Source organism: Triplophysa rosa, linkage group LG17, assembly GCF_024868665.1.
Source record: "Triplophysa rosa linkage group LG17, Trosa_1v2, whole genome shotgun sequence".
In the NCBI taxonomy this organism is placed as follows: domain Eukaryota; kingdom Metazoa; phylum Chordata; class Actinopteri; order Cypriniformes; family Nemacheilidae; genus Triplophysa; species Triplophysa rosa.
The window spans coordinates 3,406,594-3,431,106 of NC_079906.1; the positions used below are offsets into that span (position 1 = coordinate 3,406,594).

Genomic DNA, 24,513 nt, shown 5'->3' on the forward strand with positions numbered 1-24,513 from the left:
TCCAGTACGCGCATTGCGCCTCTGCTTGGACCGCACGCAGAGCCGCAGAAGCTCTGAGCAGCTCTTTGTCTGTTTTGGAGATCAGCAGGGAGGGCTGTCTCAAACAGAGATTGGCGCACTGGATCATGGACGCCGTCACTACGGCGTACCTGTCCTAAGATCGCCCGCGCCCACTGGGTGAGAGCTCTCTCCACACGGAGTACAGCCTCCTCGTGGGCACTGGCTCGAGGCGCCTCTCTGGCAGACATTTGCAGAGCTGCGGGTTGGGCTACACCCATCACCTTCGCGAGGTCCTACAGCCTCCGCGTAAAACCGGTATCGGCTCGAGTCTTGCAGGCATCAGGCAAGACTGGCGGCCGGTAGGGTGTACGCCTATGACAGTACCTTCCCCCCTTTCTCCTAAGGGGGTCAGCGTACTAACTAGCCTCCCTTCTTCCCCCACTGGGTGAAGAACAGGCACTCCATCCATCACTAGCAAGCACCTCCTGCGGGCGGGCTGGGCAGAGCAGCCCTGCCCCTTAGGCCGGGTATCTCCGGAGTTATTCGCAACATAGCTCTAACCGGACCTAGTGCTACCAGACGTTGCAACCCCCCAGCAGGGCGGTTCCGTCTGATGTATCCTCATGCTGGTTCCCACCTTGGTAACCCATGACCTCCTTAGGTGGACCTCCACCTCGCGGTTAACTCCTTCAGTCCGCACTTTCTTCCCATGAGTTCTCCCCCATCGGTGAGACCATGTTGGTATCTCCACTAGTCTCCTCCCTGTGGTAGGAAGTGGTCTCTGTAGCGCATCCCCCGCTTGAGGAAGTAGCGCTTACCCAGTGGCCTTACGGTTCCGGGCGGCTTCTCGCTGTTAGAGAAACAAGGCCGCCGCCTGTGAGGCCGAAGGTAGGGGCCTTCCCACCTTTCAAGAAAGCTCTGGGACCCCCTACCTACCCACTGGTAGGTTACAATTTCGCGGTAGCGTTCACGGCTGACACGCCCAGGCCAGTCACCGTCGCTTCGTTGAGATTGTGACAGGGCACAGTGTTATGGCGTTTTCCATTGGAACCCCATCTGTCGGTTCGACACAACGTCGAGAGACCGACAGAAAGGGAACGTCTCGGTTACGTTTGTAACCTCGGTTCCCTGATGGAGGGAACGAGACGTTGTGTCCTCTTGCCACAACACGTGCTGTCCACTGCAGCAGTCGTGAGAGGTCTCAGGTTCCTCAGAACTAAGGTGAATGAATGAGGCACGCGTCTCCCTTTTATACCCGGATATCCGGGGGTGGAGTCCGGCATGCAAATTTCATTCGCCAATTTTCATTGGCCTTTTCTAGAGAAGTCGGAAGCGATTGGTTCTCAAGGACGAACCCCATCTGTCGGTTCGACACAATGTCTCGTTCCCTCCATCAGGGAACCGAGGCTACAAACGTAACCGAGATGTTTCGATTAATCATCCAAATATTGGGAATTACCCATTGTTGACTGAATCACACAGAAGACGCGGACCACTAGCGTGCTACAAACGTAGTATGTGTGAAAGCACAATGGCGCATAACGGATGATTAAACAGGTAAAAAAAGCGTATTGATGTTCATTAAAGGAAGGACCCTAACAACCACTTTCAGCGGCGTCACCCTTGCAATGACCCTGAGCACCTTAGCAACCACTTATTAACATATACAGTATATACAGTATAACACTGACTTTGTAAATGAATTTATTTCTCTCCTGTGTTTTTTAAAATAATAACTTAACATAAAACGGCATATTTAAATGAAAGCGCACCAGTGTAAATGCAAAGTCTTAACTACTTGAATTTACAAGTACCTTGTAGCTTAAACTACAATTTCAGAATAGCTTCCACAACACAGTTAAAAGTTTTTGTCAATGAAAATTGACCACTGACCTGCTGTAAAATCACTGTAACATATTCCCACACAGGGGCGGACTGGCCATCTGGCGTACCGGGCGTTTTTCCGGTGGGCCGCTAACGTATTGGGCCGGAACGAAGGCGTTGGCCGCTAACGTATGGGGCCGTAACGGACACGTTTGCCGCTAACGTATGGGGCCGTAACGGAGGTGTTGGCCGCTTAGACGGACGTATTATAAATGTGAATGCACGCAATGCGAATGCAAAAGACTCGTATGCATGCACCTCCCCAACCCCCGTCGACAGATTCGGTGGAGGGCCGATGCGGCCCTAAAAATGCCAGGGCCGATTTTTCTTCCCAGGCCAGCCCTGCTTCCACATTTGGCTTATTGCTTTATTAAATTTACAATACCACAGCATCCAGCAATAGCTACCAATTAAATTCTATTTCTGTAAGCTTCAAACCAAAAAACACGCAATGGTGTGTAAAGAAGAAATATGTCAATAATACATATACATAGAAAACAAATAAAATACACAGTAAATACACAGAATATAAATGATCCACTGGGCTTATTAGCATACAAAGAAATAAAAAGTATGAAGCTGAATAATAGAGGGATGGGTTTTGGGAACAGATGGGCACTTTCTGGTGTAGATGTCACAGCGGCACCAATTAACAGTTGATTAATGGTTTTCATGAGTAACTCAACTACCATCCTACCAGACCAGACTCTCTCAGCACAACCGACAACTCACTGGTGACTCAAATACTTACAAGAGCTTGACAACCACCTTGACAACTACACTGGACAACATCTCTATTTGCGCTTGAAAAGACACTTCTGCCTGGATGACTGTCTGGATGTGCTCAGCTGGCATGATTTTTATCACTCACAGACAGTTATTTGTAATGATTTGGTCCGGCCAATATTAATTTATTTTTAGTATGTTTTCCTTTTTTCTCTCTCCTTTGTTTTGATATCGTTCCGTTTGTTATTTCGCCATTTCTGTGACTTTTGTCATTTCTGTTTCGTTTATTAATAATAAACTGTTTAGGGAGAACTTTGGGAGTAGAAATGTAGGTAGGCTTCAATTTGAAACCAGAGGTGGACAGTAACGAAGTAAATTTACCTGAGTACTGTACTTAAGTACACTTTTTGAGTATCTGTACTTTACTTGAGTATTATTTTTTTCTGAGTACTTGTACTTTAACTTCACTACATTTGAAAGACAAATATCATACTTTTTACTCCACTACATTTATAAAAAGGTCCAAAAGTAGAAAATGGTTACTATGCAGCGGGGTTTCCTGAGTGCGCAATTTATCTGGCTTGGATCTGCCAGGACCTTTTACTGTTGCCAAGTATTTCAGTTTTTCTAAGCTCGCGGTTTTCCGGCAAGCTTTGAATGGCCATTTGGCAGATTTTTTTAACCAAATCTGGCAACTCTGGGATCTTCCCCGCTAAACTAATGTAAACGTAGGCGCTGCTACACCGTTGATAGCGCTCTAAAAAGGCAAATAGAACAATAAAAGACGAAAAAGGCAGATGATAAAGTGTGGTGTAATCATCTGTGGGTTACGATCAGTCAAAGATCGTAGAAACATTGTCATGAAAATGATCGACACAATGGCTAAACGGTAAATAAGCATCACATACACCTTGAGCTACACGTGCGTGTTAACTTCTGATCTGCTGCTGTATCATTTAAAGCGATTTGTGAATGAATGATATTTTTACTGAAGTAACTATAGTTGAAGTATTCCTGTTGAAATAAAAACAATAGAACCCTGCCCAAAATAGAACATAAAATGTAATGGATTTAATGGTTATAATGGGAATTGTACTACTTGTTGTCTACTTGTATGTGATGGATTCTATTGGTGGGATGGTAAATCCTATTGTAATAAAACCCAAAACACACTACAAAGAGAAATTTAATTAAAAAATCTCATTCTAATTTAAAAATGCATTGTTTTTCTTCAGCAGGGATGGTATTTTCAGTAAAACCACCGTATCCACAAATTTACCATTTTCTATATATAGGAACCATACTCCAATTAATAATCTTTAGTAAAACCACAGCAACTAAAAATACCATAGTTTCATTTTACTAGCTATAGTTTATGTTTGTAGTTTAATTATGGCAATACAAATGGTAATAATCCAACAAACACATGGCTTCTACACTTAAAGGTACAGTGCAGGATGTTTTGTATGATCTATTAACAGAAATGCAATATAACATACAAAACTGTGTCTTTAGATGTGTATAAAAACGTTACGTAATGAAAAGTTATGTTTTTATTACCTTAGAATAAACCAGTTGTATCTACATAGGGAGCGGGCCTATCTACATCGAATTTGTTATGTTGCGCAGCCATGTTTTGTACAGTAAGCTCTAACGGACAAACAGCTCTACAGAGTGCGTTTCGTATATGTTGGTCTTCGTCTGTGTTTTTATACGCAGCTTGCGTCATCACTGAGTTGAAGACGCACAAAGTAATAAGTCGTAGTACGGAGAGGAGGAGGAGTAGTCGTCGTCTAGCTGAAGCAATTGATTGTTCTGTCTTAGAAGTTTTGATAAAATGGAGGACCATGCGTATTGTGCACAAGCGCCGACAGAGCGTGCATCTCCGTCGTCAAAGAAGCGCAAACGTGATGCTGCCAGACGAATTAGAGACAAACGGCAGCAGAAATCCAGGATAAACATCGATGTATCTATTACCAGATGGAAGGCACGGTTGAAAGACAAATGTTTTCAAGGCGACGCCGAAGTTGCCTGTTTTCTGCTAGACTGGTAAGATAATTCAACATTTTCAATGTTTCCACTTTTTCAATGTTTACCAAACAACTGTTTTGTTGAAATGGTAAGTTAGCATTTTATACAAATGGCCATATAACCTCCGAATAATAATGTTTTTCCGTCCCTGCGTACGTACTCCGGTTGTTCCTGACTTTACAAAGGGGGAGACAAACGTCTACTAACTTACACCTAACTGCCTATGTCGCTGTCAGATCAAACGCTTTGAACAGCGTTGCTATTTATGATTAGCTAACTTTAGTTACTTCACTACTCTCAGCGTGTACTAGATAGCACGCAAGAAATATATCTAATTATATAATTGTATGAATTGAAAAACAGTAACTTTCGCAATAGAATACATGTTAAATGATTAATTACATTAATATATTGCCTTACCTGCTTGTATCACTACTATCCGCTGTCTCAGTAGACGACATCCTTTTTTACTGTTGCGGCCTCTGTCGTAATTCGAAAGGGAGGGGTGGGCAAATGACTCAGAGATTCGTTGCAAAACTATAATACAAAGCTAGTGGCCGCTGATTTTCAAGAACTGCGCCTTTAACTATTTACAAGAACCTTACTACTTACTGGTAAATTGCTGCTAAAACTGGTAAAGGGAATATACAAAATAAAAAAACACTGCTCATAAATACATATAGGACTAGGGGGCTAATGAGGATAATTAGGCTAAATGATCATGCAGGATTACTGTATATCTAAACTAGACATGTACAGTATGTGCTAAACATATAAAGCTCTTGAAGGAGTTGCTCACTGCAAAATTTGCCCCCATTGACTTTCCATAGTAGGAATAAAAATTACTATGGAAAGTCAATGGGGGCAAATTTTGAAGTGAACTACTCCTTTAATACAACTGATACTGTGAGCTACTCAGTTTATTTAGTAGGTTGCTTCAGAGGCATAAGGTATACGACAATAAAACAATGCACAACTGACATAAAGGAAATTTACTTTTAATACTTGAGTACTTTTAAAAGCACGTACTTCTGTACTTTTACTTAAGTAAGAATCTGTCTTTACAACTTTTACTTGTAGTGGAGTAATATTTGACCAGTAGTATCTGTACTTTCACTCAAGTAAGGAAGTTGTGTACTTCGTCCACCTCTGTAATTGAAACCATAAACACCGCAACATTTATCCCAAAATAATGTAAGTTGCGTGGGGACATCTGGGAACACTTTTAAGTAATGAATCAAACTAAATGACGCCTTTACTTTTGATCAATGAAACAAAACAAATCAGACACGTATGTCCGTTCTCCTTAAAATGCAAATAAAAGTGCTCAGAACAAGAAGACACCGCACCAAGGCCTTGTGTCGAACACAAATGCACTTCCGGTGGCCACAGCAAGTCTTCCATCTGAATAGAGTGAAAGAGAGCGGGAAAGAGAGGCACAAATAGAGCAGAGAGCATGTTTGATGGGCCTATTTCCACAGTCCTGGCAGCAGCTGCAGCATGGACTTGAAAGGACTAATCTTATTAGTCAGACAGGCTGGATTAGAGAACAGAATGAGGGTTCTCGATGGGTGGACATGAGGGGAGGGTCCGGGAAGAAGGAAAATAGGACATTAAGTAAGTATAAAAACAGTCGGACAGTACAGTTTATTAAGATATTTCATTTGAAGGTCGTTCATACAAAACAGTGTTACAGTGACACAGATTGTCAGATTACAGTGTTGTTGTAGATATGAGTGGTGTGCTCTATGAGTAGTGACTAATCTGGAGTGCAGCAGATTAGATTTAGAATGACTCTGATGTATGACTCTGGACAGAAATGTAGGCGTGAGATTGAATAGAGCAGAAGAAGATTTATGCTCTGTTAACACACACACACACACACACACACGCACGCACACGCACACACACACACAGGCTTTGGTTGACTATCCCCGTGGGGACAGTCCATAGGCGTAATGTTTTTATACTGTACAAACTGTATATTCTATCCCCTATCCCTAAACCTAAAGATCATAGAACACTTTTTGCATTTTTAGATTTGTAAAAAAGGGGACCTCAATTTTGGTCCCCACGGTGACACGAGTCCCCATGTGTTGGTGTGTATTCAGGTTTAGGTCCCCACCGGGATATACAAACATGAACACGCACACACACACACACACACACGCACACACGCACACACACACACACACACACACACACACACACACACACACAGGGGAGCTAAAGGTATTTGCGGTGACAAAAGCTAGTGTGGTCTCGCCAAATGAAGGTAAGAAAAAGCGCACACAAGATTACCAAACTATCGTACACATAATATAGATTTCTACTGTGTTTATTTAAGGCTAGTAAAAAAAAACTGTCGTGCTTTATATTAGGCATCTGTGTACCAACATAAGAAAAAAGCACTTAATACAATGTACTTAAAGAGTGTGGTTATCAGAGTATGTGAGTGAAGTGAAGCGGTGTCATGCTCCGCTTAATATTTCGCTTTATAACCGTGCGTTTGCTCAGTCGCTCATGAACCAAGCAAATGCTCCGCTCATGTTACGCGCATGCTCGCCGGTAAACCGGTAAATTCCGCTCAGATCCTGCTCCCACATAAAATGTGTCTAATACGTAGAACTATTATTGATATTTACAAGTATTTTTACCCCATGGTAATGTTTCCAAGGTAGGTTTTGTCAGACTTGTCACAATGTAAAACACACATGCAGACACACACCTCTGAACTCACTGGAATGTGCGGTGTCTTGAAGCATTTGTTCCAGGTCATTGTCTGACTTTTTCACACACCCACTGGAAGATGTGTGCCGGAGTCCCAATGCGTTTAATGTAGACTTATGTTTTTGTGTCAAATGAGGTTTGCTAAGTAATGTTTTATGTTTTGCTGATCAATACAATACATGTCGATGCAGCACTGTGCAAAAGCATTCGTTTTCAGTTACCAATGACACTGTATAAAAGTAAACAAATAACTGCCTTGCAATTTTTTTTACATTTCATCGATACATTTTTGTACAATCTTCCTTGGTGACAAGCTGTGTTTAGGGGTGAACTTTCATGCTAGCTTTTCCCACTACTGTTTTTGTTCGTACAATTGTAGGACTTTATACGAAAATGTCACCTTGTAAAATAGTTACGTCTTCCTGTGAGATCAGGTTGAATATTTCCATTCTTTTGCTATAATAGCAGGGGCGCCACTACTCCTGGAACCCAGGACAAAATGACCAATTTGGGCCCCAGCCCCCATGCACCCAGCATAGAGCATAGATGTGATTAGTGGCCCCCACTCACAACATCTAGAACAGCTTTTCCAGCTGTCACTGGAAGGAGGTCACTTAAAGAATTTGTCTTTGTACTAATTTTATAAAAACAATATGTAGTAAACAGCTGCGGAAAAAAATAAGAAATCTTTCAATTTTTTTATTTAATCAGCATTTCTGGATGTATTGTGGCCATTCCAGCCCCGTGTTTGCTAAATTTCAACAAAATTAAACCTCAGGAGTGACAAAGTCATCCAACAGCAATGTGAAAGACTGACGCATGAAAACTGTGATAAAAATCGAGGTTATCAAATATTACTGTTGTATTGCATAAAATACTTAATAAACCCGTTTTCTTTGCAATATTTGAGGTCTGAACAAATACAGAGCATCTTTTCAGTTTTTTTACCTGTTTCTCCAGTTGTCATTTTCTGCAAATAGAACCACAATTTTTGTTTGGAATTTGGAGAAAATTTTGTTAGTAGTTCACAAAATAAAATATATGTATATACCCTCACAACAAAATCGCCAGTGTTAAAAAAGGTCAAATTAACACTCACAGTGTTTATATAATCCACACTTTGAGAGTGTGGATTATATATACACTGTGCGTGTTAATTTGACCTTTTTTAACACTGGTGATTTTGTTGTGCTTAAGTAAAACTAGTAAATAAAAGTTAATAGCAAAAGAGGCATCAACAAAATTGTTGAAGGACGTGAACAATATACTGAAAATTCACATACATTTTTTTGAAAACAGACAAAAGGAACAGGGCGTTAGAACTTAGCGAAAGCTAAGACTTGCTCTGTTAATTCACAAAAGCTAATTTTCCTGAGCTGATGACCGCTGATGGCTTATCTAATGGCATCTGTAAATGTTACAGTGTAGTGTGGTCAGTGTAAACACTGGCTTTCCTCACCAGCTCTGGAAATATGATTATACGTTTCATATTACACAAAACAATTCCAGGTCTCACGTAAAGCACATGCATATCTCACCCTGACAGTCTGCAGTTCTCTAGAGTCAGCAGTTTATCAGCACAGCCGTCAATTCCTTTCCTTTTTCTTAATCTCCAAGTACCCATGTAATTTCAAAACAGCTGCATTATTTATGCAATAACATGACATGTTATGTCTGAGGATGTTACGTTTCCGTCTGCACATCGCATACCTAGTTCTTCAAACAAACAAAGACATATGCTCTGCAAAAGTAAGTCAAGGGTCAGAGCTGTGGCCCAGCAATTTAAAGGGGGGGGGGCTTGGGGGACGCATGTTCAAATCTGGTTTGGATTGCTCATGAAAAGTGGCAAAAGCGCCAATGAATATCAATAAAAGCCAAGGAAGTGAGTGAAAGCATGTTTAGAAGTCCCAGTCATACCTCCATCCGTGCATTCGAAAGCCAGGACATTGTTCTCCACAGCGCATACAGGGCTGACCTCTGTCCGGATCTTCACACTCTGACTGAGGGAGAGAGAAAAGTGCCATTTTAAATATCAATAAAATATCTATTTTTATGCCTACAGCAAGAGAAATAAAGCAAATTCGGAGGAATTATTAGGGATGTACAGTATAGGGGTAGTCGGCATTTGTCTGATTGTATATTATTTACTGGAACTTTTTCAATAACAATATGATTTCCAGGCAATGATAATCAACTTATTAACAATTAAAGACCACATAGAAAAAAAGTGTCGTCAGTCTTGGATCTAGATGGTTTACAAATCTTCAAAAACATTCCTATTGCATTTATCATGGAGTATATGGTTGAAAGCAAAGTGTGCAGTTGTGTTTGTTGAATACTAAACCCCTGGGCAAAAGTAAGCTATACCCCTTGGCACTTTATTGTGCACCCCCTTCCTCCTCACAAGGCACAGGACAACTTTCCTGGTGAACTCACAGTGACAACTACTGCCAAATCTGCTTTTGACATTCAGTTTTGTTGTTGCAGTTGCACCTATGTTACTTCGTATCTCTGATGTTTGAGACTTGTGTCACATTCCAGGATACACTGCTTTTTAAGTGACACACACCATAATTTGCCCTGCATATCTCTGTGTTTTACAGTATGCTATTTAAAGTCTAGAGGTACACTTGTTTACGGCTTAGTTTTGCCTTAAGGTCTTTTACTGTTTGTGGGAACAAATAATGCAATAAAACGAAGAACTTGTTCTTCTAAACCTGCAAGTGACGTGCTGAAGGTGTTTGACATCTGTCGTAAAATAAAAACACCTACTTTGCTCTCCCACACAGGCTGAAATGGAGTACTGGGGAAGCATGTGACAGTGTAAAAATGATCATGAAAACAAAACGAAAGTCAAAACATTGATCAAGAGTCTCAGCATGCTGTCCCCCTTTCTTTCCTCATCTGGATTTCTATAGTATACAGCTATGGTTATCATAGTATTCCCACAGTAGTATTTTCACAGTATGCTTTGTTTCAGAACTCCTTTTTAAAGAAAGTACACACCAAAAATAATTTGCACACACACAGTGTGCTCTTCATACTGTGATAGCACATCTGTATAAAGGCCGGTCAGGATGGAAGACTGTGGCCGGACGGCGGCCTCTTGTCGCCAGGAATGAGAGAACTATGGAAACACGCGTGCTTAAACAAACACCACCTGTAAGATCAGTGGACTCCAACACTTCACTGAACCATGACCAAAGCACTGCTATTCACCAATGTGTGTGTGTGTGTGTGTGTGTGTGTGTGTGTGTGTGTGTGTGTGTGTGTGTGTGTGTGTGTGTGTGTGTGTGCGTGTGTGTGCGTGTGTATGTGTGTGTGTGTGTGCGTTCATGTTTGTATATCCCGGTGGGGACCTAAACCTGACTACACACCAACACATGGGGTCTCGTGTCACCGTGGGGACCAAAATTGAGGTCCCCAGGGGCAAAAATGCTAATAAATTGTACAGAACAATATTTTTTACAAATCTAAAAATGCAAAAAGTGTTCTATGATCTTTAGGTTTAGGGATAGGGTTAGGGGATAGAATATACAGTTTGTACAGTATAAAAACATTACGCCTATGGAACACGCTCTGTTGTTGAAAGAACAGGCTCATCCAGTCTTAAAGACTCTGAGGATTGTGGGGGACTGGAGCTCATCTGAAGAATCATACATGTCCAGATATCAGCACTGCTCATTTGTTTGTTTTTTAAGGTAGCTTTCAACTCTCTGTAGTTTGTAGTTTAGTTTCTCTTGAATCAGATTGATTTGTAACGCTGTTTCATCTGTGAACTTCTCATGAGAAATAAATCAAACTGCATTCACTCACTCCACTGTGATCTTCTCTGACAGGACCTGCTCCACACACACACACACACACACACACACACACACACACACACACACACACACACACACACACACACACACACACATTGGTGAATAGCAGTGCTTTGGTCATGGTTCAGTGAAGTGTTGGAGTCCACTGATCTTACAGGTGGTGTTTGTTTAAGCACGCGTGTTTCCATAGTTCTCTCATTCCTGGCGACAAGAGGCCGCCGTCCGGCCACAGTCTTCCATCCTGACCGGCCTTTATACAGATGTGCTATCACAGTATGAAGAGCACACTGTGTGTGTGCAAATTATTTTTGGTGTGTACTTTCTTTAAAAAGGAGTTCTGAAACAAAGCATACTGTGAAAATACTACTGTGGGAATACTATGATAACCATAGCTGTATACTATAGAAATCCAGATGAGGAAAGAAAGGGGGACAGCATGCTGAGACTCTTGATCAATGTTTTGACTTTCGTTTTGTTTTCATGATCATTTTTACACTGTCACATGCTTCCCCAGTACTCCATTTCAGCCTGTGTGGGAGAGCAAAGTAGGTGTTTTTATTTTACGACAGATGTCAAACACCTTCAGCACGTCACTTGCAGGTTTAGAAGAACAAGTTCTTCGTTTTATTGCATTATTTGTTCCCACAAACAGTAAAAGACCTTAAGGCAAAACTAAGCCGTAAACAAGTGTACCTCTAGACTTTAAATAGCATACTGTAAAACACAGAGATATGCAGGGCAAATTATGGTGTGTGTCACTTAAAAAGCAGTGTATCCTGGAATGTGACACAAGTCTCAAACATCAGAGATACGAAGTAACATAGGTGCAACTGCAACAACAAAACTGAATGTCAAAAGCAGATTTGGCAGTAGTTGTCACTGTGAGTTCACCAGGAAAGTTGTCCTGTGCCTTGTGAGGAGGAAGGGGGTGCACAATAAAGTGCCAAGGGGTATAGCTTACTTTTGCCCAGGGGTTTAGTATTCAACAAACACAACTGCACACTTTGCTTTCAACCATATACTCCATGATAAATGCAATAGGAATGTTTTTGAAGATTTGTAAACCATCTAGATCCAAGACTGACGACACTTTTTTTCTATGTGGTCTTTAATTGTTAATAAGTTGATTATCATTGCCTGGAAATCATATTGTTATTGAAAAAGTTCCAGTAAATAATATACAATCAGACAAATGCCGACTACCCCTATACTGTACATCCCTAATAATTCCTCCGAATTTGCTTTATTTCTCTTGCTGTAGGCATAAAAATAGATATTTTATTGATATTTAAAATGGCACTTTTCTCTCTCCCTCAGTCAGAGTGTGAAGATCCGGACAGAGGTCAGCCCTGTATGCGCTGTGGAGAACAATGTCCTGGCTTTCGAATGCACGGATGGAGGTATGACTGGGACTTCTAAACATGCTTTCACTCACTTCCTTGGCTTTTATTGATATTCATTGGCGCTTTTGCCACTTTTCATGAGCAATCCAAACCAGATTTGAACATGCGTCCCCCAAGCCCCCCCCCCTTTAAATTGCTGGGCCACAGCTCTGACCCTTGACTTACTTTTGCAGAGCATATGTCTTTGTTTGTTTGAAGAACTAGGTATGCGATGTGCAGACGGAAACGTAACATCCTCAGACATAACATGTCATGTTATTGCATAAATAATGCAGCTGTTTTGAAATTACATGGGTACTTGGAGATTAAGAAAAAGGAAAGGAATTGACGGCTGTGCTGATAAACTGCTGACTCTAGAGAACTGCAGACTGTCAGGGTGAGATATGCATGTGCTTTACGTGAGACCTGGAATTGTTTTGTGTAATATGAAACGTATAATCATATTTCCAGAGCTGGTGAGGAAAGCCAGTGTTTACACTGACCACACTACACTGTAACATTTACAGATGCCATTAGATAAGCCATCAGCGGTCATCAGCTCAGGAAAATTAGCTTTTGTGAATTAACAGAGCAAGTCTTAGCTTTCGCTAAGTTCTAACGCCCTGTTCCTTTTGTCTGTTTTCAAAAAAATGTATGTGAATTTTCAGTATATTGTTCACGTCCTTCAACAATTTTGTTGATGCCTCTTTTGCTATTAACTTTTATTTACTAGTTTTACTTAAGCACAACAAAATCACCAGTGTTAAAAAAGGTCAAATTAACACGCACAGTGTATATATAATCCACACTCTCAAAGTGTGGATTATATAAACACTGTGAGTGTTAATTTGACCTTTTTTAACACTGGCGATTTTGTTGTGAGGGTATATACATATATTTTATTTTGTGAACTACTAACAAAATTTTCTCCAAATTCCAAACAAAAATTGTGGTTCTATTTGCAGAAAATGACAACTGGAGAAACAGGTAAAAAAACTGAAAAGATGCTCTGTATTTGTTCAGACCTCAAATATTGCAAAGAAAACGGGTTTATTAAGTATTTTATGCAATACAACAGTAATATTTGATAACCTCGATTTTTATCACAGTTTTCATGCGTCAGTCTTTCACATTGCTGTTGGATGACTTTGTCACTCCTGAGGTTTAATTTTGTTGAAATTTAGCAAACACGGGGCTGGAATGGCCACAATACATCCAGAAATGCTGATTAAATAAAAAAATTGAAAGATTTCTTATTTTTTTCCGCAGCTGTTTACTACATATTGTTTTTATAAAATTAGTACAAAGACAAATTCTTTAAGTGACCTCCTTCCAGTGACAGCTGGAAAAGCTGTTCTAGATGTTGTGAGTGGGGGCCACTAATCACATCTATGCTCTATGCTGGGTGCATGGGGGCTGGGGCCCAAATTGGTCATTTTGTCCTGGGTTCCAGGAGTAGTGGCGCCCCTGCTATTATAGCAAAAGAATGGAAATATTCAACCTGATCTCACAGGAAGACGTAACTATTTTACAAGGTGACATTTTCGTATAAAGTCCTACAATTGTACGAACAAAAACAGTAGTGGGAAAAGCTAGCATGAAAGTTCACCCCTAAACACAGCTTGTCACCAAGGAAGATTGTACAAAAATGTATCGATGAAATGTAAAAAAAATTGCAAGGCAGTTATTTGTTTACTTTTATACAGTGTCATTGGTAACTGAAAACGAATGCTTTTGCACAGTGCTGCATCGACATGTATTGTATTGATCAGCAAAACATAAAACATTACTTAGCAAACCTCATTTGACACAAAAACATAAGTCTACATTAAACGCATTGGGACTCCGGCACACATCTTCCAGTGGGTGTGTGAAAAAGTCAGACAATGACCTGGAACAAATGCTTCAAGACACCGCACATTCCAGTGAGTTCAGAGGTGTGTGTCTGCATGTGTGTTTTACATTGTGACAAGTCTGACAAAACCTACCTTGGAAACATTACCATGGGGTAAAAATACTTGTAAATATCAATAATAGTTCTACGTATTAGACACATTTTATGTGGGAGCAGGATCTGAGCGGAATTTACCGGTTTACCGGCGAGCATGCGCGTAACATGAGCGGAGCATTTGCTTGGTTCATGAGCGACTGAGCAAACGCACGGTTATAAAGCGAAATATTAAGCGGAGCATGACACCGCTTCACTTCACTCACATACTCTGATAACCACACTCTTTAAGTACATTGTATTAAGTGCTTTTTTCTTATGTTGGTACACAGATGCCTAATATAAAGCACGACAGTTTTTTTTTACTAGCCTTAAATAAACACAGTAGAAATCTATATTATGTGTACGATAGTTTGGTAATCTTGTGTGCGCTTTTTCTTACCTTCATTTGGCGAGACCACACTAGCTTTTGTCACCGCAAATACCTTTAGCTCCCCTGTGTGTGTGTGTGTGTGTGTGTGTGTGTGTGTGTGTGTGTGCGTGTGTGCGTGTGTGTGTGTGTGTGTGTGCGTGTTCATGTTTGTATATCCCGGTGGGGACCTAAACCTGAATACACACCAACACATGGGGACTCGTGTCACCGTGGGGACCAAAATTGAGGTCCCCTTTTTTACAAATCTAAAAATGCAAAAAGTGTTCTATGATCTTTAGGTTTAGGGATAGGGGATAGAATATACAGTTTGTACAGTATAAAAACATTACGCCTATGGACTGTCCCCACGGGGATAGTCAACCAAAGCCTGTGTGTGTGTGTGCGTGTGCGTGCGTGTGTGTGTGTGTGTGTGTGTGTTAACAGAGCATAAATCTTCTTCTGCTCTATTCAATCTCACGCCTACATTTCTGTCCAGAGTCATACATCAGAGTCATTCTAAATCTAATCTGCTGCACTCCAGATTAGTCACTACTCATAGAGCACACCACTCATATCTACAACAACACTGTAATCTGACAATCTGTGTCACTGTAACACTGTTTTGTATGAACGACCTTCAAATGAAATATCTTAATAAACTGTACTGTCCGACTGTTTTTATACTTACTTAATGTCCTATTTTCCTTCTTCCCGGACCCTCCCCTCATGTCCACCCATCGAGAACCCTCATTCTGTTCTCTAATCCAGCCTGTCTGACTAATAAGATTAGTCCTTTCAAGTCCATGCTGCAGCTGCTGCCAGGACTGTGGAAATAGGCCCATCAAACATGCTCTCTGCTCTATTTGTGCCTCTCTTTCCCGCTCTCTTTCACTCTATTCAGATGGAAGACTTGCTGTGGCCACCGGAAGTGCATTTGTGTTCGACACAAGGCCTTGGTGCGGTGTCTTCTTGTTCTGAGCACTTTTATTTGCATTTTAAGGAGAACGGACATACGTGTCTGATTTGTTTTGTTTCATTGATCAAAAGTAAAGGCGTCATTTAGTTTGATTCATTACTTAAAAGTGTTCCCAGATGTCCCCACGCAACTTACATTATTTTGGGATAAATGTTGCGGTGTTTATGGTTTCAATTACAGAGGTGGACGAAGTACACAACTTCCTTACTTGAGTGAAAGTACAGATACTACTGGTCAAATATTACTCCACTACAAGTAAAAGTTGTAAAGACAGATTCTTACTTAAGTAAAAGTACAGAAGTACGTGCTTTTAAAAGTACTCAAGTATTAAAAGTAAATTTCCTTTATGTCAGTTGTGCATTGTTTTATTGTCGTATACCTTATGCCTCTGAAGCAACCTACTAAATAAACTGAGTAGCTCACAGTATCAGTTGTATTAAAGGAGTAGTTCACTTCAAAATTTGCCCCCATTGACTTTCCATAGTAATTTTTATTCCTACCATGGAAAGTCAATGGGGGCAAATTTTGCAGTGAGCAACTCCTTCAAGAGCTTTATATGTTTAGCACATACTGTACATGTCTAGTTTAGATATACAGTAATCCTGCATGATCATTTAGCCTAATTATCCTCATTAGCCCCCTAGTCCTATATGTATTTATGAGCAGTGTTTTTTTATTTTGTATATTCCCTTTACCAGTTTTAGCAGCAATTTACCAGTAAGTAGTAAGGTTCTTGTAAATAGTTAAAGGCGCAGTTCTTGAAAATCAGCGGCCACTAGCTTTGTATTATAGTTTTGCAACGAATCTCTGAGTCATTTGCCCACCCCTCCCTTTCGAATTACGACAGAGGCCGCAACAGTAAAAAAGGATGTCGTCTACTGAGACAGCGGATAGTAGTGATACAAGCAGGTAAGGCAATATATTAATGTAATTAATCATTTAACATGTATTCTATTGCGAAAGTTACTGTTTTTCAATTCATACAATTATATAATTAGATATATTTCTTGCGTGCTATCTAGTACACGCTGAGAGTAGTGAAGTAACTAAAGTTAGCTAATCATAAATAGCAACGCTGTTCAAAGCGTTTGATCTGACAGCGACATAGGCAGTTAGGTGTAAGTTAGTAGACGTTTGTCTCCCCCTTTGTAAAGTCAGGAACAACCGGAGTACGTACCGCAGGGACGGAAAAACATTATTATTTGGAGGTTATATGGCCATTTGTATAAAATGCTAACGATTACCTTTCAACAAAACAGTTGTTTGGTAAACATTGAAAAAGTGGAAACATTGAAAATGTTGAATTATCTTACCAGTCTAGCAGAAAACAGGCAACTTTGGCGTCGCCTTGAAAACATTTGTCTTTCAACAGTGCCTTCCATCTGGTAAAAGATACACCGATGTTTATCCTGGATTTCTGCCGCCGTTTGTCTCTAATTCGTCTGGCAGCATCACGTTTGCGCTTCTTTGACGACGGAGATTCACGCTCTGTCGGCGCTTGTGCACAATACGCATGGTCCTCCATTTTATCAAAACTTCTAAGACAGAACATCAATTGCTTCAGCTAGACGACGACTACTCCTCCTCCTCTCCGTACTACGACTTACTACTTTGTGCGTCTTCAACTCAGTGATGACGCAAGCTGCGTCTAAAAAACACAGACGAAGACCAACATATACGAAACGCGCTCTGTAGAGCTGTTTGTCCGTTAGAGCTTACTGTACAAAACATGGCTGCGCAACATAACAAATTCGATGTAGATAGGCCCGCTCCCTATGTAGATACAACTGGTTTATTCTAAGGTAATAAAAACATAACTTTTCATTACGTAACGTTTTTATACACATCTAAAGACACAGTTTTGTATGTTATATTGCATTTCTGTTAATAGATCATACAAAACATCCCGCACTGTACCTTTAAGTGTAGAAGCCATGTGTTTGTTGGATTATTACCATTTGTATTGCCATAATTAAACTACAAACATAAACTATAGCTAGTAAAATGAAACTATGGTATTTTTAGTTGCTGTGGTTTTACTAAAGATTATTAATTGGAGTATGGTTCCTATATATAGAAAATGGTAAATTTGTGGATACGGTGGTTTTACTGAAAATACCATCCCTGCTGAAGAAAAACAATGCATTTTTAAATTAGAATGAGATTTTTTAATTAAATTTCTCTTTGTAGTGTGTTTTGGGTTTTATTACAATAGGATTTACCATCCCACCAATAGAATCCATCACATACAAGTAGACAACAAGTAGTACAATTCCCATTATAACCATTAAATCCATTACATTTTATGTTGTATTTTGGGCAGGGTTCTATTGTTTTTATTTCAACAGGAATACTTCAACTATAGTTACTTCAGTAAAAATATCATTCATTCACAAATCGCTTTAAATGATACAGCAGCAGATCAGAAGTTAACACGCACGTGTAGCACAAGGTGTATGTGATGCTTATTTACCGTTTAGCCATTGTGTCGATCATTTTCATGACAATGTTTCTACGATCTTTGACTGATCGTAACCCACAGATGATTACACCACACTTTATCATCTGCCTTTTTCGTCTTTTATTGTTCTATTTGCCTTTTTAGAGCGCTATCAACGGTGTAGCAGCGCCTACGTTTACATTAGTTTAGCGGGGAAGATCCCAGAGTTGCCAGATTTGTGTTAAAAAAATCTGCCAAATGGCCATTCAAAGCTTGCCGGAAAACCGTGAGCTTAGAAAAACTGAAATACTTGGCAACAGTAAAAGGTCCTGGCAGATCGCAAGCCAGATAAATTGCGCACTCAGGAAACCCCGCTGCATAGTAACCATTTTCTACTTTTGGACCTTTTTATAAATGTAGTGGAGTAAAAAGTATGATATTTGTCTTTCAAATGTAGTGAAGTTAAAGTACAAGTACTCAGAAAAAAATAATACTCAAGTAAAGTACAGATACTCAAAAAGTGTACTTAAGTACAGTACTCAGGTAAATTTACTTCGTTACTGTCCACCTCTGGTTTCAAATTGAAGCCTACCTACATTTCTACTCCCAAAGTTCTCCCTAAACAGTTTATTATTAATAAACGAAACAGAAATGACAAAAGTCACAGAAATGGCGAAATAACAAACGGAACGATATCAAAACAAAGGAGAGAGAAAAAAGGAAAACATACTAAAAATAAATTAATATTGGCCGGACCAAATCATTACAAATAACTGTCTGTGAGTGATAAAAATCATGCCAGCTGAGCACATCCAGACAGTCATCCAGGCAGAAGTGTCTTTTCAAGCGCAAATAGAGATGTTGTCCAGTGTAGTTGTCAAGGTGGTTGTCAAGCTCTTGTAAGTATTTGAGTCACCAGTGAGTTGTCGGTTGTGCTGAGAGAGTCTGGTCTGGTAGGATGGTAGTTGAGTTACTCATGAAAACCATTAATCAACTGTTAATTGGTGCCGCTGTGACATCTACACCAGAAAGTGCCCATCTGTTCCCAAAACCCATCCCTCTATTATTCAGCTTCATACTTTTTATTTCTTTGTATGCTAATAAGCCCAGTGGATCATTTATATTCTGTGTATTTACTGTGTATTTTATTTGTTTTCTATGTATATGTATTATTGACATATTTCTTCTTTACACACCATTGCGTGTTTTTTGGTTTGAAGCTTACAGAAATAGAATTTAATTGGTAGCTATTGCTGGATGCTGTGGTATTGTAAATTTAATAAAGCAATAAGCCAAATGTGGAAGCAGGGCTGGCCTGGGAAGAAAAATCGGCCCTGGCATTTTTAGGGCCGCATCGGCCCTCCACCGAATCTGTCGACGGGGGTTGGGGAGGTGCATGCATACGAGTCTTTTGCATTCGCATTGCGTGCATTCACATTTATAATACGTCCGTCTAAGCGGCCAACACCTCCGTTACGGCCCCATACGTTAGCGGCAAACGTGTCCGTTACGGCCCCATACGTTAGCGGCCAACGCCTTCGTTCCGGCCCAATACGTTAGCGGCCCACCGGAAAAACGCCCGGTACGCCAGATGGCCAGTCCGCCCCTGTGTGGGAATATGTTACAGTGATTTTACAGCAGGTCAGTGGTCAATTTTCATTGACAAAAACTTTTAACTGTGTTGTGGAAGCTATTCTGAAATTGTAGTTTAAGCTACAAGGTACTTGTAAATTCAAGTAGTTAAGACTTTGCATTTACACTGGTGCGCTTTCATTTAAATATGCCGTTTTATGTTAAGTTATTATTTTAAAAAACACAGGAGAGAAATAAATTCATTTACAAAGTCAGTGTTATACTGTATATACTGTATATGTTAATAAGTGGTTGCTAAGGTGCTCAGGGTCATTGCAAGGGTGACGCCGCTGAAAGTGGTTGTTAGGGTCCTTCCTTTAATGAACATCAATACGCTTTTTTTACCTGTTTAATCATCCGTTATGCGCCATTGTGCTTTCACACATACTACGTTTGTAGCACGCTAGTGGTCCGCGTCTTCTGTGTGATTCAGTCAACAATGGGTAATTCCCAATATTTGGATGATTAATCGAAACATCTCGGTTACGTTTGTAGCCTCGGTTCCCTGATGGAGGGAACGAGACATTGTGTCGAACCGACAGATGGGGTTCGTCCTTGAGAACCAATCGCTTCCGACTTCTCTAGAAAAGGCCAATGAAAATTGGCGAATGAAATTTGCATGCCGGACTCCACCCCCGGATATCCGGGTATAAAAGGGAGACGCGTGCCTCATTCATTCACCTTAGTTCTGAGGAACCTGAGACCTCTCACGACTGCTGCAGTGGACAGCACGTGTTGTGGCAAGAGGACACAACGTCTCGTTCCCTCTATCAGGGAACCGAGGTTACAAACGTAACCGAGACGTTCCCTTTCTGTCGGTCTCTCGACGTTGTGTCGAACCGACAGATGGGGTTCCAATGGAAAACGTCATAACACGGTGCCCTGTCACAATCTCAACGAAGCGACGGTGACTGGCCTGGGCGTGTCAGCCGTGAGCGCTAACGCGAAATTGTAACCTACCAGTGGGTAGGTAGGGGGTCCCAGAGCTTTCTAGAAAGGTGGGAAGGCCCCTACCTTCGGCCTCACAGGCGGTGGCCTTGTTTCTCTAACAGCGAGAAGCCGCCCGGAACCGTAAGGCCACTGGGTAAGCACTACTTCCTCAAGTGGGGGATGCGCTACAGAGACCACTTCCTACCACAGGGAGGAGACTAGTGGAGATACCAACATGGTCTCACCGATGGGGGAGAACTCATGGGAAGAAAGTGCGGACTGAAGGAGTTAACCGCGAGGTGGAGGTCCACCTAAGGAGGTCATGGGTTACCAAGGTGGGAACCAGCATGAGGATACATCAGACGGAACCGCCCTGCTGGGGGGTTGCAACGTCTGGTAGCACTAGGTCCGGTTAGAGCTATGTTGCGAATAACTCAGGTGATACCCGGCCTAAGGGGCAGGGCTGCTCAGCCCAGCCCGCCCACAGGAGGTGCTTACTAGTGATGGATGGAGTGCCTGTTCTTCACCCAGTGGGNGTGTGTGTGTGTGTGTGTGTGTGTGTGTGTGTGTGTGTGTGTGTGTGTGTGTGTGTGTGTGTGTGTGTGTGTGTGTGTGTGTGTGCGTGTGTGTGCGTGTGCGTGTGTGTGCGTGTGTGTGTGCATGTGTGTGTGCAAGAGAGAGAGGAAAGAGCGCGACTTGAATGGTAAATTGCATTAGCTTGTTTGTGAATGAGGGTTCTCACAAATGTTTCTTCTGTGTCGTCCTGTACAGGCACAACTGACATTCCAACAATTCTAAGAGAAACAGAAGCGGCACATCCACAAATCAAATTTTTGTGGTTATACACAGGAAAACCTGTCATGCAGGTTTGAAGCTGCACATCGATTTGGTGTACTATTAAACTATCAAAAAATTGAAATAAAGGCTGTGTCAAATACATATAGCGGTATATAAGATCACAATGGGAAACCTTAATATACACAGCCGTGGAAAAAATGAAGAGACCATTTGAAAACCAGATTTTCTGATTTCAAAATGTATAGGTATATGTTTAGGTAAAATGATAATTTTGTTTCTTTCTGTGAACTACTAAGAACATTTCTCCCAAATTTGAAATAAAAATATTGTTTCTATTTGCATTTATTTGCAGAAAATAAAAAAACTGGGGAAACAGGTCAAAATAACAGAAAAGAATGTCAACAATACATGATACATGGACTGGAATGTCAACAATACATCTAAAATTGCTGATTAATATATACAGATTTGGAACAACTCGAAGGTGAGTAAATGATGACAGTACTTTCATTTTTGGGTGAAGTATCCCTTTAAATGAAAGTTTGGCATGTTCTCTTGATTTTTTCCATGGCTGTATGTGATAGGCCTTTGCATTTGTAGGATTCTGGAATTAGTATTACTTTGGCAAACATCAATGCTATCAAACAGATAGTCAAAAAGTAGCCTTGAAAGTAACAACAGTAATGAAAGTATTGATGGAAGCATGTAAGGAAAATAATAAAAGTATAGAAAGTAATAAAATAACAAAATTGTAGCATAAGTTATAAAAGCTGTTAAAGATTATCGTGCAAGAAGGTTATGTTGATTTGTTTGCACACAAAAAGATGAGAAGGTGAGCATTAAGTTAACGAATCACATCATGTAAAGCATTGCAAAGCACAGTGTCGAAGTTTAAATGGAAACTTTGGTGTCTGAATAACCTTTGAATCCTGTCTTTCACGGTGAGAAAGGACGACCTCAGGGTGTCTTCCTGTCCACACCCTTGAGGGAAATTTCCTCTTGATTGCTACCATAACAACAGTTACAAGAGGTCAAAAGCCTAAAAAAGTTTTGAAATATTTTATGAGACCCACAATTACGGTTTCATCATGCTCAGATCAGCAAGAATACAGAAGAGTATCCTAGGTAAAAGGTTCTCTACAGTAAAACATGTATACCACAACACAGGATTTGGCAACACAAATACTGGTCAAATGTGAGCAGGTTGTTTGTTGAAGACTGATATGTGACCAAGATCTTTGTATAGATTGAGGATAAATGATATTATTTCAATTTTATTACAGTACCGTTCAAAAGTTAGTTTTATCTTTCCAACTTTTAGGACAATAGTAATATTAGTATAGTATTTTTGTGAGTGGATGGCCTGCTACAGTGCCTCAGATTAACAACTTCAAAGGCGATTTTCTCAATATTTAGATTTTTTTGCACCCTCAGATTCCAGCTTTGTAAATAGTTGTTGTTCCGCCAGATAGTGTCTATCCTAACAAACCATATATCAATAGAAAGCTTATTTCTTCAAAAATCTCAATTTCGAAAAATTGACCCTTAAGACTGGTTTTGTCGTCCAGGGTCACATATAAGAAACAAATGTTTTCACACAAGTTTTTGCTAAACTAATTCAGATATTAGATCCAGTTTAGATATAGTTTGTTAAGAAAAACACTTCACTCAAGTGACCCTAAACTTTAAACGGCAGTGTCCATAAATGTAACAATAAATTTATTATACACAGTCAACATCTTACAGAGAAAGCATATTGAAAAAAAAATAGGGTTCCTTTTGTATTCTAATCCATTCAAGTGCTCTGGCATTTGGCAAATTAAAGTCACTTCCTCCAGGAAAGAAAACATAAAAGACCAGGAATATGAAATGTTTAGAATGAAATGATGCAGACCATTTGTTTAATATGAAATCTTATAGATGATTTACAAGCCTATTAATATAAAATGTTTTATACTTTAAGAAGACATGTCTTTTGTATAATAAACAGCTATTTTTAAACAATGCAATATGCTACATTCCATACAGTATGTAAATGTTTTACGTGTAATAAGCTCACAGCAATAACACTACAGGGTCTATTGTTAGCTACATGTCCCTTAACGTCACAAGAAACGATGGCGTAACCTGCACAGGTAACTGTGACGTAAGCACACATTATCAATGCAATAGTTAAAGAGACTGAGGAAAATGTTCTAATAATGGTTAGGGGCAAAACTACAGTTGATAAGCACTGAAAAAACTACTGTTCGTACGAATAAGATGTAAATGCCTGGGTATATCTGCTGTTTTTCGTGTTTTAAACTTGAAGAATTCTCGCCAGGTGAAATAAGTCCGACAACAAAAGTAGCTGCGCAAAGGTAGCAACATCATCGCGCGATACAGTCGATATGACCCTTTTAAACCCCAAACCACGTTACCTTGATTCAAGTCACCGTGGACATGCACATAATAGCATACAATACTTTACAGACGTTGTTAAAAACAACCGGAGCGCGACTTACCGAGCGATTGGAGCGTCGCTTCTTTGATCCGCGCGCGAACATGTCGGTGGCTTTAATGTGTCACGCGTGAATTCACGCGAAGGTTTTCATGATCCAGACGATGTTTCAGGTTTCCTCTATTTAATGATACTTCCCGCGATCTCTGTCTTGTAGATCTCTTAGAATAACTCCAGTAGAAGTTTGTCCCAAAGTACCCACACAGGACGGGCTACACCTACAGGATGAGTATCTGAACTGTATGAAAGGACCACCCCCTGTTCACCATTACTGTACTTCACACTACCAAAGTAATT

At 40.4% G+C, this 24,513-nt stretch overlaps 1 protein-coding gene across 1 annotated transcript in view; it reads right to left on the minus strand.

Moving 5' to 3' along the window:
- The window catches only part of prickle3 (prickle homolog 3), a 49,665-nt gene extending 25,223 nt beyond the window's left edge, over positions 1-24,442 (minus strand). The window contains exons 1-2 of the mRNA XM_057356428.1: positions 24,221-24,442; positions 9,289-9,371 (exon numbers count right to left, since the gene is read on the minus strand). Coding sequence (XP_057212411.1) covers positions 9,289-9,371; positions 24,221-24,262 — 125 coding nt within the window. The 5' untranslated portion in view covers positions 24,263-24,442. The remainder of the gene's footprint in view (positions 1-9,288; positions 9,372-24,220) is intronic.
- Between the last annotated feature and the right edge of the window lie 71 nt (positions 24,443-24,513).